This window comes from Bemisia tabaci, chromosome 2 (assembly GCF_918797505.1).
Source record: "Bemisia tabaci chromosome 2, PGI_BMITA_v3".
Taxonomy (NCBI): domain Eukaryota; kingdom Metazoa; phylum Arthropoda; class Insecta; order Hemiptera; family Aleyrodidae; genus Bemisia; species Bemisia tabaci.
In genome coordinates, this window is record NC_092794.1 from 76,047,605 (window position 1) to 76,065,117 (window position 17,513).

The 17,513-nt window shown below is 39.7% G+C and overlaps 2 protein-coding genes across 4 annotated transcripts in view; both read right to left on the reverse strand.

Annotated features, from left to right (window-relative positions):
- The window catches only part of b6 (pentraxin-related protein b6), a 270,110-nt gene that overhangs the window by 133,313 nt on the left and 119,284 nt on the right, over positions 1-17,513 (reverse strand). The window lies entirely within an intron of this gene.
- Positions 1-17,513, reverse strand: part of LOC109038267 (uncharacterized) — a 44,071-nt gene that overhangs the window by 19,816 nt on the left and 6,742 nt on the right. For both annotated transcript variants that reach the window (XM_072296270.1, XM_072296269.1), the window contains exons 3-4: positions 7,976-8,237; positions 6,274-6,770 (exon numbers count right to left, since the gene is read on the reverse strand). In XM_072296270.1, the coding sequence (XP_072152371.1) occupies positions 6,274-6,770; positions 7,976-8,237 (759 nt within the window). The remainder of the gene's footprint in view (positions 1-6,273; positions 6,771-7,975; positions 8,238-17,513) is intronic.

Consider the following 17,513-nt stretch of genomic DNA (forward strand, 5'->3'; position numbering starts at 1 on the left):
GAAAATATTCAGTATAAATTTTAATACATTGAGTTCAATATATTGACCTAACTTTCAATAACTACTATAAAAGAAATTAAAACTAAAGGAGTTACCAACGGAACCAAATGAGAAAAAGATTTAGTATTAAAGTTAAATCAACCCAAATTAAACAATTTCATTGCCACGATAAAAAGCTTGCGCTGATCTATTCGGATAAGGCTCATTATAGTGAAGTCGCTTAGAGAACAAAACCACCATGATAATGCATTTTGGGCTGTTGGTATGAAACTTGGAGAGAATATCATCTTAGGTAGCTCGGGCCTATTTTAGTTTTTGAGAGGTAGAAGAGGGAAACTCACTTGCCTGCACACTCATGTACTTTTAAATGTCTATGATGCAAGAAAAGTCAGACTCAACTTCAGTCAACGACTTTACCTATGCTAATTGCTGCCTCTATAAAAAATTATGATTTGGCCCAGTCCCATTAGATACATACGTACATACATATAAGTCGCTTTACAGCACTCCCTCGCGCTCTACGACTCCTAACCTCCACTGCTCTCTTTCAAACCACAAATCTTGGGGGATTGAGCACCTTAACATTTCCGCTTCAATCCCTTCTCTCCAACCTTTCATTGGGCGCCCTCTGCGTCTTCTTCCAGGAGGAACCCAGTCAAGGACCTTCTTCGGCAACCTGTCTCCTGCCATTCTCTGGACATGACCATACCAAATGAGTTGTTTTGGCATAATATCATGCACGATGGTCTGCTTGGCAACCATGATCTCCCGTACCGTCTCATTCCTGACGCGATCCTTTCTGGAAATACCAGCGGATCTACGCCAGAAATCCATCTCTGTTGCCTCTAAAACCTCCCGGGTCCGCTGTTTCATCGGCCATACTTCACACCCGTAGGTTAACATGCTCTTGACAATCTCGTTGTAGATCCTTCTTTTGTTCTCTTTGGAGATCCTTTGGTCCCAAAGGACTCCATTTAACATAGCGATTGTCCTCCTACCCTGCATATTCCTCTTCTTGATGGCCTGGTCCAATCTTCCATCCTGGGTTAGAAACACTCCTAAATATTTGTAAATATCACAGCTTCCAATTTGCCGCCCATCCTCTAATTCTATACTTTGCTGATTCCCGCCAACCGTCAACTTCTCGGTTTTGCTGAAATTCACCTCGAGGCCCCATTTTTGATACTCAGCCACCAACTTTCGAGTCATGTACTCAGCATTATCCTGATTACCTACAGCCAATAGAAATTTGAATGTCCTTAATTTTGATATATTTTTTGTAGTTTTTCCGGGAGAAAAAGTGGCGAATCTTTGCGAAGATATGACAATTTAAGCAACTTACTTCACCGGCTGTGGTAAACCAAAGTCGGGGATTTCGATTTCCATCCGTTTTGCACTACTACCCCAACATGGGGTAGGTTTCGGCCAGATGGTCCTCTAGTTGGTTCAACTATCATATGTTGGTTTGGCTCTCAATTTAAGTAGAATGCTTTGATCAGAAGCTGGCTAAGGAGATCGGGGACCGAGATCGAGCCGACCAACTAAACCAAACTCACGGCTGCATGTCTGCCCGGATAACGCCGGAATCATCCCCATTGAGGGATATTTCTCCGGCTGCAACACTGTGAGGTGTTGAGGTGTTGAGGTTGGAACTGTGCCTCATTTTAAGGCGAATTACTTTAGTTATATAGGAGTGAACTTTATTCCAGAGTTCTTTGGAGTCTAGCATGAGGGACATAATATTTTCAGGGGAAATTGTACTCTTTTTCGAGATCGGTTCTGAGATTTTTCACAGAGTCGCAGCCGAAGAAAGCGTGTTCCGGCGTATCCTCGGCAGACAGGCATAGGGCACATAAGGGGGAGGGAGTTAATTTAAATCTATTAAGGTAGCTATTAAAAGAACCGTGACCCGACATGAACTGCGATAAGAAGAAATCTGCTTCTCCATGGGTCCTCTCCATCCAGATTTGCAATGAAGGAAGGAGTCTATGCAGCCAGCGATCATCTTGATTTCCAGTACATGTCCAACGAGTATTCCATCTCCTGTTAATGTCTACCTCGATTTCCAATTTATCCTCTTCTTTTTTAATTTGGCGGAGTTTTAATTTGGCGGAGGTAATTTTGATATATGTCTCAAGGCTTTTTTACAAGTTTTACTTATTTTTATCACATATACTGTTTCTCATTTATTCTTCTTGTGCACCTTCACGATTTCAATGCATGTTTTTTTATGAATGCGTATTTCTTTTATTAAATTTCTGTTTTTTTTTTTTTTCCCCCGCTCATTTCTTTTGTTTGTTTCGCAAACACAACCTTTTAGAAATATATGATGCCCTAAGAAAAATTTTCTGGCTTTAGAGCTTTTACCCTCTAGTAAGGGATTAAAAAAGCAAGGGTTCTGCCCCCCCTCCTTCCATCAAACAATCGAATAAAAAGGAAAGAAAGACCAAGTTGGTGACTGCCTACCCTATTCTCCACCCCATTTACAATAATGGATACAAGAATTTAAAGGGGTGTTACCTTTCAACAGTGGCGTTCCAGATTCTAGTCTTTGTCATTGGAATGCTGGTGAACAGTCTTGTGGATGATATTTGTTGTAAATGCATGTGAAACATAACTGAAGGGAGCAGTGTGCACAGATGATAAAAGGGACTTGTTCAAACGCGCATTTTTCCAATTGGACTTGTTTAGAAAAGCAAACTTCCGAGACAGTTTGGAAGAAAGGGTCAATGGCAGTCAAAAGTTTCGATTTATGCCATGCAAACACCCATATTATTCAACACCAGAGCAATCAATTGATAATGGACCAATGCATTGGTTTTTATCACGTCTTTGCATTTATTGATTTCACATCCCTCTTTGAGAAGCTGCGCACAATTATGTAGATTTTTTTATTATTTTTTTTAACTTGTCAAAACAAGAAAACATCGCATGGCTGACAAAAAGGCGTGCAATTCGGTGGAATAATTTCAACTGTGGCAGTGCGGTTACCATCTTGGTCCGTTAATAAATTGTTTATCATGGCACTGTTAGTTTGTCCTCCCCACGAGTAGATGAGGTGGAAAAAATGATTGTTCGTCACCTAGGGCTGAATAATTTTTTCCAAGAAGTAATCACGACGTTACCAAATTCGGTGACCAATCAGTCCATAGTTTTTCTGACTTAAGGTCCGAAAACGCCGTTTTGTTCTTGTAGAACCAAATATACCTGTAATAAATCTCCTGACGATGTTATCGAATAGTCCGCGGTGTATCCGTGCGTCACTTTATTATGGTTACCGAGATATACCTTCTTACTCTTTTCACCTTTAAAAGAGAGTGTCCGACTATCATCCGCTCAAAATTCAATACCGGTCTGGTCACGATGAATCACCAGCAATGGAACAAACTCCTTAATTTTTTCCAAGACAAATTTCTGAAACTTACCGGAATCCTCGAGAATTTGATTAAAAGGAGGGGTATCGATAAAGGCCATTTTTGGCTCCCCCTGGAGGGCTTTTTTTGGCCCCATCTAGAATCTGGAAATTTATGCGGGTTTTCCAAGTTGACTCAATGTAATTTATAGAAATAATCATGATTTGGTACAAAGGCCACTGGATACGTGTTAATGGTTGCCTGTACATAAGTCTGCAGGCATATTTTAGCAGAGATGCGTGTTTTTCTATCACTCCGAGGCTTCTTTGACACCGAGCACATCGTTAAACTAAAACGAGCTTTTGATGTTATTAAGGAGGCTTTAAGACACATTTTAACCCTGGTTTGGATGTCCCTTAAAAGTCAGCTTTTGAAAAAGATTTTTTTGACTATGAGCGCATCATCAAACTTTAACCAAACCAGGATTAAAATGTGTCCTAAAGGCTCCTTGATAACATGTCAAAAGCTCGTTATAGTTAGATGATGCGCTCGGTGTGAAAAAAGCCTCGGAGCGATTGAAAAACACGCATCTCCGCTAAAATACGCTTGCAGACTTATGTACAGGCAACCGCTAACACGTATCTAGTGGCCTTTGGACCAAATCATGACTACTTCCATAAACTACATTGAGTCAACTTGGAAAACCCACATAAATTTTTCGATTCTAGGTAGGGCCATAAGAGGCCTTCTAGGGGGGGGCCAAAAAAGGTCCTTATCGACATCCCTCCTTTAGTGCATTTTTCGATTAATGTAGCGTACTACTTTTCGCCTCCTGATTCCGTACACTTTTATTTTTAATTTATAATTTGGGCCAATAAAAGGGGCTGCACTTGAAAGACCGAACTCTTGTAGATTATGCGTAGTTACGAGTTGCCTCTTGGAACGCGCTTCCTTAAACCGTACGCACGTCAGATCGTTCACTTTCTGACACTTTTCGCGATAGGAACCACCGTTTTTCACGTCATTTTCCCACCGTTTTAAGTGCGATCGGTCGCGATGTTTCCTGGCGCCTTTCCTGAGTAGCGTTGCTATACTCCAACTGGGATGCTTACGGGCTGACTCCACCACCTTCTGCTCGACATTCAATGGCACTGAATCCGAAACAGTTCCATCTCGAGGATCCGAACTTTCATTTTCACTCACAATTGCAATTGACAGTCTCATCGGAAAAATCTCCCACTACCAAAAAATCGTCACAATCGAGGGGACTGTCGGCGTCTTTTTGTAATGACAATTCCTCGTTTTTCACAGATGAAAATTTTCCAGGCACTTTTTTTTAAGGCAATCGCGAACCTTTTCCCAAAAAGTTCTGCTGCACGACCCAGTAATTTGGACGAAGAGGAGGACAAAATGTTTTCTGTCACTAAAATTTTACGTTACAGCTCGAGTGCATCGCTTCGCTCTTGCAGATGGTCTTCGCTCATAGTACTTGTATGAACTAACAATTGAAATTAAGAGACAAAACTGAAAATCATGCGACAGAGGAGAAAAATCTCATAACTTTCCTTGAAAAAAACGCGGAACTTGGGAGAACCAAAAGGGAGCACGCGTGTAAACTGCACCGTAGAACCGATTTTCGATGCCTAGTTCATCAACACCCTATTATGTACATTGATTCTATTGAGAAGATAGAAGATGGATAGATGGATCTTATCTATCAAAATAAGACTTTAATGACTCGGGTTTGCGGTTGTGAGAGAGCATTGTGATGGGTGCATATCTTAAAAAAAAACAGTGTCAGAAAGTGAACGACCTAGCGTACGCACGGTTTAAGGAAGCTCCTTCCAAGAGGCAACCTGTAACTACACGTAATCTGCTGGAGTTTGGTCTAGCAAGTGCAGCCCCTTTAATTGGCCCCAATTATAAATTCACTGCTTCTTTAGGATAGGCAGCAAAATATAAAAATGCACACGGGATCAGAAGGCGAAAAGTAGTGCACTACATAAAATCCGAAAATACACTAAATTTGAAACAAATTGTGATAAATTTCGACCAGACCGGTATATATTCATATTTTTATACGCTACGATTACGATACAAACAAAAGAAATGGGCGAAAAAAAAAAAAAAAAAAAAAACAACAACACAGAAATTTAATAAAAGAAATACGCACTCATAAAAAAACATGCATTGAAATCGTGAAGGTGCACAAAAAGAATAAGTGAGAAACAGTATATGTGATAAAAATAAATAAAACTTGTAAAAAAGCCTTGAGACATATATCAAAATTAAGGACACGCAGGGGGAGCGGAACCCGGGACCGCTGGATCGGAAGGCGAGCGCACTACCACTCCGCTACATAACGGTCAGGGGACCTGGCCGGTCAAGTCGGTAGACATACATCTTGACGGACACTCATAGGGAGGGCGCTTTGTGCAGCTTGCCAGCGCTCAGTTGACTCGCCGGCACACCGCGCAGAAACGTGCAAAAATCATAACTTTAACGATCGATATCTCGAGAAGTGTTGGGAGGTGGCGTCTAAAAAAATTTGCCGACCTAAGATTTGTCTCTTCAACATGTACAAGCAAAATGAAGCCAATCCCAGGATGTCACTTTGTAGACTCCCCTTGTTAGCCTGATGAATTCTGAAGTTCAAATGGTGGCGGATTATAAAGTCTTACAATACAAGCCCCTTGGCTTTTAATAGCTATTTTCTTCTTTCACTTCTTGGGCTGTTACGCAGTTCCCATTGCTCTTGTAAAATTTTATTTTCCAGAATTGCATTGCTTTCAAACTCAACTAAACCGCATTTCCAACAGTATCACAAAAAGATCACACTGTAACAGTTCAACAATGAAAATTGAAGTTCAGGACTTTTCCATAGATTTTCTAAACAAAAGTATGAAATACTGAAGTTTACCTGCTTTTGGAGAAGATGTAGACGAGCTACTGTGAGGAACGCAGAATGGAGACTGATCGTTTATGACAGGAACTCGTGAGGGCACTACTTTATTCAGTCTTGTGTTAGATAAGGTAGTAGGGGGACAATGGTTAATGTGATTGAGAGTGTAATTTACAGATGAAAAACCTGTACTTTCTTCAGGCTCGTTCTTCAATTCGGGATTCGGAGTTGGCATGATTTGTGTCTGATTACTTCTGATAGAATTGAATAGCATACTATTCGGTAAATTAGAGTGCACCTCCGACACTGGCAGGTTCTGAAAGTCAGATCCTGAGTACAAAATATTTGAACGAATCATTACATTTGAATGAGATGCTACAGAAGTGAAGGGAGAGACCACATCTGAAGCAATGTTACTTTCTTCTGCTACAGTTAGATTGTGGGAATTTTCTCCTTTCTTAACTGTTTTCATACGATGAACTAATTTTGAGAAGACTTCCTCGTTCAATAAGGGTCTGAAACAGAGACAAAATTACATACACACATTGCTTACATACAGAACACCACAATTCAGACACTGAAATCCAAGCACACCTTCAGCTTGTTGTTAGGCTGGATATATGGCTTTTAAAGGAGACATCAGATCATGGAATTGGTTAAATTGAAATAATAATTTACAACTATTTTTTGTGAAGAATAACTACATTCTAGTGCCTCAAAGGAGATTTCTATTTTGGTCCTATTTAATGTTAGGATTTATATTTAGATAATTATTTTTTTCCTTATTTCTGTCTTTAGGATTTTTTCATTTTTAAATACAAGTTTGTTAATGGACTTTTTGAGTTTCGAGATCCTTATGCATTTAATTTTAATCCTTTCTCAACTTTCATGATTTTTAATCATATTTTCAGGTATTGAGGAATTTTGGTGTTTAGAACCATCCTTTAGGATACGGTCTCATTGAATACTACCATTTCAGCATCCTCCGTGCAACTCACTGACATAACGGACCGTACTTAACTGACTACTAACAAGGTGAAGAGATGGTGCTGGGTCCACACCATTTCGCAGGGAAATCAAGGCCAAGAAGTTCCAAAAATTATAATTAGAGTCAAAAATTAATTTTATTAAACTCAAATGAGTACCAGCACAAAACTGAGGGAGAAGAGTGTTCAGCTCAGGCAGTCCATTCCTTCACCCATCCATTCCACTCGGAAGCTACCAAGACCCAAACCAGTATAGATCTCTCGCCGTGACTCCAACTTAATAATGCAAACTGCCTGAGCTGAACACTCTTCTCCCTCAGTTTTGTACTGGTACTCATTTGAGTTTAAAAAAATTACTTTTTGACTCTAATTAGAATTTTTGGAACTTCTTGGCTTTGATTTCCCTGCGAAATGGTGTGGACCCAGCACCATTTCTCCACCTTGTTACATACAGTATTTGGGTCACTTCTTTGTGTTTTTTTTCTCACTTACTTTTAACTATACTTTACCCTAGAAATACTTCCTCTTTACATGCGAGCAGAAAGAAAGTAAACATTTAGGAGGTCAAGTGAAAACTTTTTGATTGGTCCCAGCTGAAACTGAAGAACAAAATGGAGCATCAAAAGCTCTATCAGGTTATAATAAAATTCAAAACCTGTATGAGCTAAATGGCAGACTATATTTGGAAGCTTGAAATATTTGGGAAATATGAAGGGATAAATAATCAAATATACCTTTTCCTAGATTTATTGACTGGTTTTATTCCCAATGTTGAGGTTGAAACTGAAGCCTGGTTTCCATTTTCACTTGGAAAAAATTCGCTGTTTTGGAGAGGAGAACTTATCAACGTTGAGAGATGAGAAGTGGAGGACTGTCCTTGTGAGGAATCTGAGGACCAGTTCAGAGCAGCAGATGAATTTTTGAAAACTGTCTCACTAACATCAGATGATCCTTCCAGGTCATTATCGGCAAATAACAGTTCAAAATCCATCTCCTCTGCACAGTTTAGAGGAGACACATCAATACAATATTCAGTTTCTTATGAAAGACATTTTAACAAGAGAAAATTTTGAATCGTCTTGAGATTTAAAACCGAAACGGGCCAAAATTTTTCTTTTTGAAGATGAAATAAGTATTTGAAAAAATATGTAAATTCTGCAAATCAGAGAGGATTAGAGGGAAGCAGAAGGGGTGGAGATGAGGACTTATTAGAAAACATTCTCCAGAAGGGTTTAAACGAGTAGAATAGAAAATCCAACCACCATAGCTGCTGGCCAAAGCTCATTATGCTTACATTTTGAAGCAATCGGTTAGACTGAGGCTGAAACGTATGATGGAAGAAAAAACAGGAATGGACTTTGCATGAGGAGCAGAAACATGACGCACCAGTGTATTCTGCATAAGAAAGAGGGAAATGTTGATCAAAATACAAAATAATGAAATACAGTGACACAGGACAGTTTCATATTTTGGTGCTCGGAAAATCCATACTAAATTTTCGGCTCCAACATCGCCCAAACGCTTAGATTTGTGGCTTTTTGTTGAGTTGAACTTAATACATAGGCTGTCCCAAAACAACTGAGAGTAAGTCTGTATTTCAGAAACAATAATAGATATTGAAACGCGGTTTGTGGGAGATTGTAGCTCATATCCTTAGCTATCCAACGAGCCCAAGATTTGCTATTTTGGTCAAAATTTCGCTGAGTTACAGCAATTTTTTGGAGCCGTGTAACATAGAACCCTACAGGATTTTTGAGTATTTTTTTCCTTGTCTGAACTGTTGTTCCGAGATCGCAACTTTGCGGATCACGTTGGCACTGGTCTAGATGCAAGTTCTAACATGTTTGCATGTGCTTTCATTGCATACCAGAGTTTTCTTCAACTTCCCAGCTCAGTGAAGCCAACATTGTCCAGCGTTAATGACACTTTCTTCCTCCGCCGCAGAGGTTGACGGCCGGCCGCCATGCGGAATCAAAGCCGCCGACTCGCGACCTTCGGAAAAAGCTGCATGCCACCGATAAATGGTGCTCTCCCCAAGTCGATTTTCTCCATAAGCAACTAACATCTGTTTCACGGTATCAGAGACAGTTAAACCTTGGTAAACACAGTAACGGATGGCATAGCGTTGCTCTTGTTTCAGCTCCGCGGGTGAACTCATTGCACCAAACGAGAACACGTGTCATTAACGCTAGACAATGTTGGCTTCACTGAGCTGGGAAGTTGAAGAAAACTCTGGTATGCAATGAAAGCACATGCAAACATGTTAGAACTTGCATCTAGACCAGTGCCAACGTGATCCGCAAAGTTGCGATCTCGGAACAACAGTTCAGACAAGGAAAAAAATACTCAAAAATCCTGTAGGGTTCTATTTTACACGGCTCCAAAAAATTGCTGTAATTCAGCGAAATTTTGACCAAAATAGCAAATCTTGGGCTCGTTGAATAGCTAAGGACATGAGCTACAATCTCCCACAAACCGCGTTTCAATATCTATTATTGTTTCTGAATTACAGACTTACTCTCAGTTGTTTTGGGACAGCCTATGTATCAACCTACTAAACTTCCATCAAGATGTACTAAAAGTCACTAAGCCCCTGCAAGAGAGTGGAGCTTATTGTTTAAAGAAGACAAAACCAAAGATTGCACAGTCTGAAACTGTTCTTTGTAATGAAATAACTGTGACTAGGAGAATTTTGAACCAAGCATTTCCTTGTCTGTCTCTGACTTAGCCTAGATAATGAGATTATTTCTGGAATTTCAGCCTTTTTAAATTGATATTTCAGCTAGCGACTGGGATCTGATGCAAGAATTCCACAAATTTGTACAAATCTAGCACATACCTTGCAGACTGAAATGACAGTAGAGGTTTGAAAAAAATGAAAAGCTATTATTCATACTATTCGTATATGGATGAGAAAAATTTACTTTGTCCTTAAGACCTTCATTTCTTGTTGTGTAATGCCCAAAACTGCAGCAAGAACAACAAAATTACCTCAATTTGGGCGTTTTTACACCCTGGAATGATAATGAAAGCACAACAATTTGTGAAAAGAAACTTTATAAAATTTGTGTAGGGAACAAAACATTCCTGGGCTCTTAAGTCTTTCATTCTTCTTCCTAAATGCCCAAAACTGAATTGAAAGTGTCAAATGTACTTTGGTTTGGCCGGCAAAGTAAAAGAAAATGTGCTACGAAGTTAAAATTTGGCCTACTGAGTCTTCATGGCTTCTAGTTACACCCTTCAGCGGTAAAACCCGGATATATTCCACCGTTGCCAAGTTACGGCAAAATTCCGGTTTTTTGGGTTCCTCCTCGTATAATATTCAATACTTGTGTAATTCATGTTTCAAATGTAATACATGGGCAGTACTATGAAAATTACGATCTTTGACTGTACTTCCACATCTACTTGACAGAGTGCGCTGAGTATACAGAAGTAAATGGTGCCGTTAATCGTTGATAGAGCGCGCATGGTATACAAATAGGTAAAAATCCCGGTAAAATATTTTGAAAATATTTTCGACAGAATATTTTTCAAATATTTTTGACAGAATATATTTTAAATATTTTCGGCAAAATATTTTTTAAATTTTCCTTGGAAATATTTTTAAAATATTTACATGGTGGGAACATGTAACCCTTTTGAAAATATTTTGACAATGTTTTAAAAATAAGTACAAAATAATGTCAAAAATATTTTAAAAATATTGGTATGCTGACTGAGTTATTTCTTTAAAAACGCATTTGACTGGGACGTCACTTCCATCGAGTGGAGGAAAGTGACAACCGTGGATCTCCTTCCGTGATTTGACTTGCTGAAGTAGCAAAAGATAATCTTTACTTTTTTTTTCTGCTATTTAATGGCTTTGTGTCTAAGCACCTGCAGCCAACTTTAGACTAGTGTGTATCTATCGAATGGAGGTTATACAAGGTGCAGCAAAAGTCCCGGGACCCCTGTTCAATATTTATACGGCTGCAGCTAGGAAAATGAAATTTGGGGGGTAGTCCTAGGTCAATGAAATCTACTTTTTGACCCCCCTACACAAAAATATTTTTTTGGGGGGGGGGGGGGGGGGTTACGGACCCTAACTTTTTTTTTCAAACGGGAAGACCCCCTTTGTGATATCTCGTTCGAAAGAGCATAATAAAAGAAAATTTTTCGCGTGAACCCGAAGTCATTATCTCAAACCGTTTCAAAATGGCGGCCGGTCTAAGTTCAAAATGGCCGAAAATTGGCACCTCTGCTATTTGCACATGGATTTGCTTAAAACACGGTATTAAGGGGTATTTTGGCACGAGGAAAACGAATTTGACGTTAGATTTTTTAAAAAAACCCTAATTTTTCAAAATGGCCGCCGGTTTAGGCTCAAAGTGGCCGAAAATTAGACAAACTCGATTTTCTGCCGATGGATTCGCCTGAAATTCGGTATCAAGGGGTATTTTGACCCGAGAAGAACGAATTCAACGTTACATTTTTAAACAAACCCAAAAAATCGAGTTTGTCAAATTTTCGGCCACTTTGAGCCTAAACCGGCTGCCATTTTGAAATATTAGGGTTTTTTTAAAAATCTAACGTCAAATTCGTTTTTCTCGTGCCAAAATACCCTCAGATACCGAGTTTCAAGCAAATCCATGTGCAAATAGCAGAGGTGCCAATTTTCGGCCATTTTGAACTTTGACCGGCCGCCATTTTGAAACGGTTTGAGATAATGACTTCGGGTTTACGCGAAATTTTTTTTTTTTTTATGTTCTTTCGAACGAAGTATCACAAAGTGGGTCTTCCCATTTGAAAAAAAAAGTTAGGGTCCGTAACCCCCCCAAAATTTTGGGGAGGTCAAAAAGTAGATTTCATTGACCTAGGACTACCCCCCAAAATTTCATTTTCCTAGCTGCAGCCGTAAAAAAATTAAACAGGGGTCCCGGGACTTTTGCCGCACCCTGAATGTGATTAGGAACCGGCTTTAAAGGTGTGAGAAGCAAAAAAAATATAGAAACATGGAAAAAACGGGAGGGATTGATAAAAAAGGTAGAGTTGAAGAGGGAGAGGGTGAGAACCCTTCACCATTTTCACGCTCTAATACCCGGCAGAGCGACTTCCTATGCCCAGAGACTGGGTAATGGAAAACATACAAAGTGAACATATGGTAGGAATTGAGTGTGGAAGAGATTGATTTGTTTGGAAAAAGGTAGATTGAATAATTTAGAGGGTAAGACGGTTGGTGGGTGTGGAATAAGTTTAAGAAAATTATTAGTGTGAGAGTAAAGATTTGGTAGATTAGAGATGGATATAATTTTTATCTAGAAAGAGGGCTATGGATTTAAGGGTATTGAGCAGGCATTTGAGGCGCCTCATGAGGTTATGCTGTACAGCATCGACTCGTAGCTTCAGCATCAATGCCGTATGCCCAGGTAGCGGCCGTTCGGGCATACGGCTCCGAGCCTGATGCGCTCAACCTGTCGGCCGCCGGCTTCGGGCATTGAAGCCCGATGCTGGAGAGCCGACCGAGCCAGCCTCAAGCGCTGATGCTGAGGTTTGATGCTGGCTCAGGGACCAACATGGGCCTCAGCCTCTGAGGCCGGACCGTCGGCTTGCGGCCCGATACGGCCTCAATTTTCGGACCCGCCACCCAGCTTAATTACCGACGGGGCTGTCCCAGAAGACCGCGACCCTCGGACTCGGCGATGAATTCGCGGAACACCCCTTTGTCTTGGCGGCGGCCCACGCCTCGCCGAGAAGTTCTAAGAAGTGGACGCCGAGGAAGGGTGTTAGCCGACCGGCAGCCGGGCCCGGGGCGCTGGCGTCCGACGCGTCTGCTAATTGAAGCCGCTAATTTTGATGCTGGACTCAGCATCAAAACTGATGCAGCATCAGAAAAGGAGCCGGGAGTCGGCTTCACCAGGTGAAGCCGCCTCAACGGCATATGCGCTTCCCCGGCGCACTGATCGAAGCGGCATGAAAGTCCGCGGCGGGTCTCCGCCTCACGCGCCGATGCGGCTCCGTTTATGATGCTCCCTCAAACCTCAGCTCTAAATCCCTGGTATTGAGGTCACCGACCAAAAGAAGATATAGAGTTGAATAGGGTGGGAAGATTTCAAATTTATTTATAAGTTCAGAAAAAATGATGTTTCTATTTTTCAGCTTTTCACATTGGAAAAGGATATGCTTTAAGTTTCCTATGGAACCACATTCGCACGAATTAGAGGTTGCTAAGTTGATTCTAAACAAGTGAGTGGGGTAAAGGCTATGACCAATTCTAAGCCTGATTAAATTCGTAATAAGGGAACGTTTCCAGTCAAGTCTGTAAAACCATGGTCTGCGAGAGAGTGTAGGGAGAAGTGATTTTAGTCTTTGTCCTTTCCAAGTACATGTTAACCAGTCAGAATACCAATCATTAAAGGTTTGTTGGGAGATAAGGGGGAACAATTGTTTAAGATAGATTTTATGATCAACTAACTGAGCTACATGAATCGATTTAGTCAATTGGTCGACTCTCTCGTTACCTAATATCCCTGAGTGACTAGGGATACAGACCAACCAAATATTTCTTTCACGGTGTCTAAACAGGATTTCTTTGGTTTCTTCAATGAGGGGGTAAAGGTCCGATTTTTGATTAATAAGGTTAACTAAGAGACTATGAGAGTCTGTACAGATAACAACATTGGATAGATTTAGACTAATACTATGTTCGAAAGCTTGGAGGATAGCCCACGTTTCGGCTTCAAATATAGAATTATATTCCGATAGAGAAGATAGACTTTATGGTGTTCATTAGAGAGAAAGGCTGAAGAGGTGTATTCAGCCGTCTTGGCACCGTCAGTATAATATTGGGTAAAGTTCCTAAATTTTAATCTCATTAATTCATTAAAGTTCATTTGGATTGAAATGTGGTCAGATAGTTTTCTTGGAGGAATGTCTAGAAAGATGGTATTAGGTTGGAAAAATTGGAAAACAGGATCTCTCATAAGTGAGCACGGTAAATCGCTTTTTAAGATTTTGGGTAATGAAGGTTTTCTCAGAAACCATCTATTAAGAAAAAGTGGGTGTTGTTTATTAACCCAATAGTTACATAACATAATTGATCTCTCAAGCATCTTTATATTCCTAATAATGGGATTGTGATTCAGGCTCATTGATCTGGAGTTTGTCTATTAGGAAGTTAAATCTATTAAGGATGGGAGGGATAGCTGCCTCGGCGTTTAGATTGTTGGTAGGGGTTGATCTAAGAACACTTAAGGTTTTACGCAGGCAGGATTTTTGGAGTATATTGGTTCTTTCAATAAGATTGAAATTTCTGCAATATGTTGGGAGGCCGAAATCAAGAATCGGGCAAATCATACTAATGAAAAGTTTTCGAGAGACGTCCTGGTTAATACCCCAAGAAGAACCATGTAGATAAGACAAAATGTTTAATTTACAAGAAATTTTTAGTTTAATAGAGTTAATATGTGGAAGCCAGTTCATTTTCCTAGTATATAGGAGGCCTAAATAGGTGGCCGAGGTTAGCACGGGGATTAAGAAATCATCCAGATTAAAAGATAGATTTTCAGATAATCTCCTAGTAGAAAAAATAATAGCCTGGATTTTAGGGAGAGATAGGTCAAGTCCTAGAGCTGAGAGTGCATTGTTAATACGCTTAAGATCTGAATTAAGTAATTCCATAGCCACTTCTAGTTTATTATGGATACTATAAATAGATATGTCATCAGCAAATTCTGAAATGTATGATGTAGAGAGGGATCTAAATAAGTCAGAGGTGTAGATAAGGTAGAGTAACGGGCTAAGGATTCCACCTTGGGTCAGGCCTTTGGGTTGGAGGCGAGGATTCGTAAATTTATTAAAATATGAGACTATAAAGAAGTTATTTGAAATAAGGTTAAAAATAATACGGGCTAGGTCAGGATTAATACCAATCGCAATGAGTTTCTTATAAAGGATTTTGTAATTAACATTATTGTACTTAGGCGTTTTTAATATCCAAAAATAGGGTTGCCATGTATGCTTCTTCACCAATCGCCTTATATGCATGGCTGGGTATTTGAAAGTGATTATAATAAACATTTTTGCCCTTTCTAATACCGTTTTGGAAAGGCGAAAGTTTGTGATTTTTTTCGAGAAAGTACTCTAAACGATTAAGAATTATTCTCTCAAAAAGTTTTCTATATGTTGAAATAATTCCAATAGGTCTGTAGGAAGAGGCCAATTGAGGGTCTTTACCTTTCGAAAGACTGGTGAAAATTTTAACATTTTTCCAGGAGTCAGGGATCTTTTTAGTAATTAGGATATTGTTAAAAATGGATAGATAGAGAAATGGAGGATAGATTGGGCTTGAGGGGGGGGGGGGCTTCTGGGATAAATTCAACCAGGGTGTTGTCTAAACCAGGATTTTTTTTTTTTAAGTTTCATAATTGCCAATAGAAATTCTTCTTTCGAGATTCTTTCAAATGAATTAGAGAAGGATGAGGAGTTGTTTCATTGTTTAGTGAACTGAGAGTCAGGGGTAAGGGCTAGATGAAGTTCGTCAATCCAATCAAAATTTATGTCTTGATACGGGGTTAGTGATCTGTTAAGAATCTTTACTTTTTCAAAAATTTCTTTCGCAGGGGTAAAGTGATTTAGTTTGTCTGTGAATTCTCTCCAATTTTTCTTTTTTGTACTTTTAACCAGGAGTTTAAATTCAGCACTGGTCTTCTTATATTCTAAAAATGTAGAAAAGGAACAATTTCTCTGATAATCTCTTAGGAGGAAGTCACGTTTATTTTTTAACATTTGGCATTCCTCATTCCACCAGGGAATTCTTTTATATTTCTTGGGTTTAGAAAGATTAGGGTTTGTCGGAGAAGAGGGAGGGAGTTGGACAAACTGAGAGTGAGGAGTTTTCAATAATCTCTCATCTCTAACACTGTTGGTGTAGGCTTCTTTCACAATATTAATATAGTTTTCATAACTGTAGTAGGAACAAGTGAGAAGTTGATTAAGGTTGGATTTAAACAAACTCCAGTTTTCCAGTTTTGGTAACTTTCCTAGTTTAGGAGGAGCAAATGAGGAAGTTGAAGGTATCAATGTGATATCTGAAGAGATTGTTTTATTTAAGAAGTAGGAGCATGGTAGGTGGTCACCGCCAGTTTGGAGAGCTTTCCAGTAAGTGTTCCTACAGAATGGTTCAGAAATAAAGGCTAAATCGTTGAATCTAAGGCTACGGCCAGGAGCAGTTTTCCTTGTTGGTTGGGGGTTAAGTGAGTTGATACTGAAAAGATCTAATTGATGGGAAAGGTTAACAATAACTTCGCCTCTAGGGTCACTAGAAGGGTAACCCCACAGGGGGTGTTCTGCATTACAGTCACCAGCCCAGAAAAGAGGTTTGCCAACCAGGTTATTGGATTCAAAGAAGGTCAAAAGGTTGTTCAGTAATAGTTTACTTATGGGGTTGATGTACATATTCAAGAAGAGGAATTCAGATGAATTATCAAATATAAGCTTGAAGGCTTGCGTTTCAATTCTTGTGCTGAATAGTGATGTAGCGTCAAAGGGGAGACGATGAAATTTATATTTGATTTTAATTAGTGATAGAAGGCCACCGTAACCATCGTCGCGATCATCTCTTATAATGTTGTAACCTGGAAATTTGAATCGAGAGGAGTTATTTAACCAGGTTTCAGATAACAAAACTATGTCTGGCTTCAAGTCAGAAAGAAGCATTTTCAGGTCAGTTTCATTCGAATGCAAGGATCTCATATTGTAGTACAGAATATGAAAGTTGGAAGGAAGAGTAAACAAGGTTGGATGCGACATAGGGAGAGAACGGAAGAGGGGAAAGAGGGAGAGATGGGGGGGTTAAAAAGAAAGGGAAAAAAGAGAAGGATTAAGAGCAGAACTGGGTTTTAGGGGAAAAAGGATCAGGGAGCTAGAGTAGTCTCACTACCAATATCCATCAGGATTGGTGAAGAGCCAGGTTCAGAAGGTTGAGTTTGAGTGGGAGGGGGTGTACTGATAGTGGGTTGTGCTGAATTTGTCTTTTTAGTTTGAAGATTGGTTGGGGTTATTGATTTTGTAAAAGAAGAAGAAGGTTTGTAGTGTTGTTGGGACGCTTGTTTTTGTCCAGTGTTAGGTGGTTGTACAGAGGATCTAGGGGAAAGGGTTTGTTTCGTAGGTATGGTGGATGAGTTAGGATATGGAGAGTTTTTGTTAAAAGGGGGAGGAGTCAATTTAAGTCGCTGTTGAGCTAAGTGGGATTGAGAGACAATAGACTGGCTTCCTTTAATCGGAGAGGGCCAG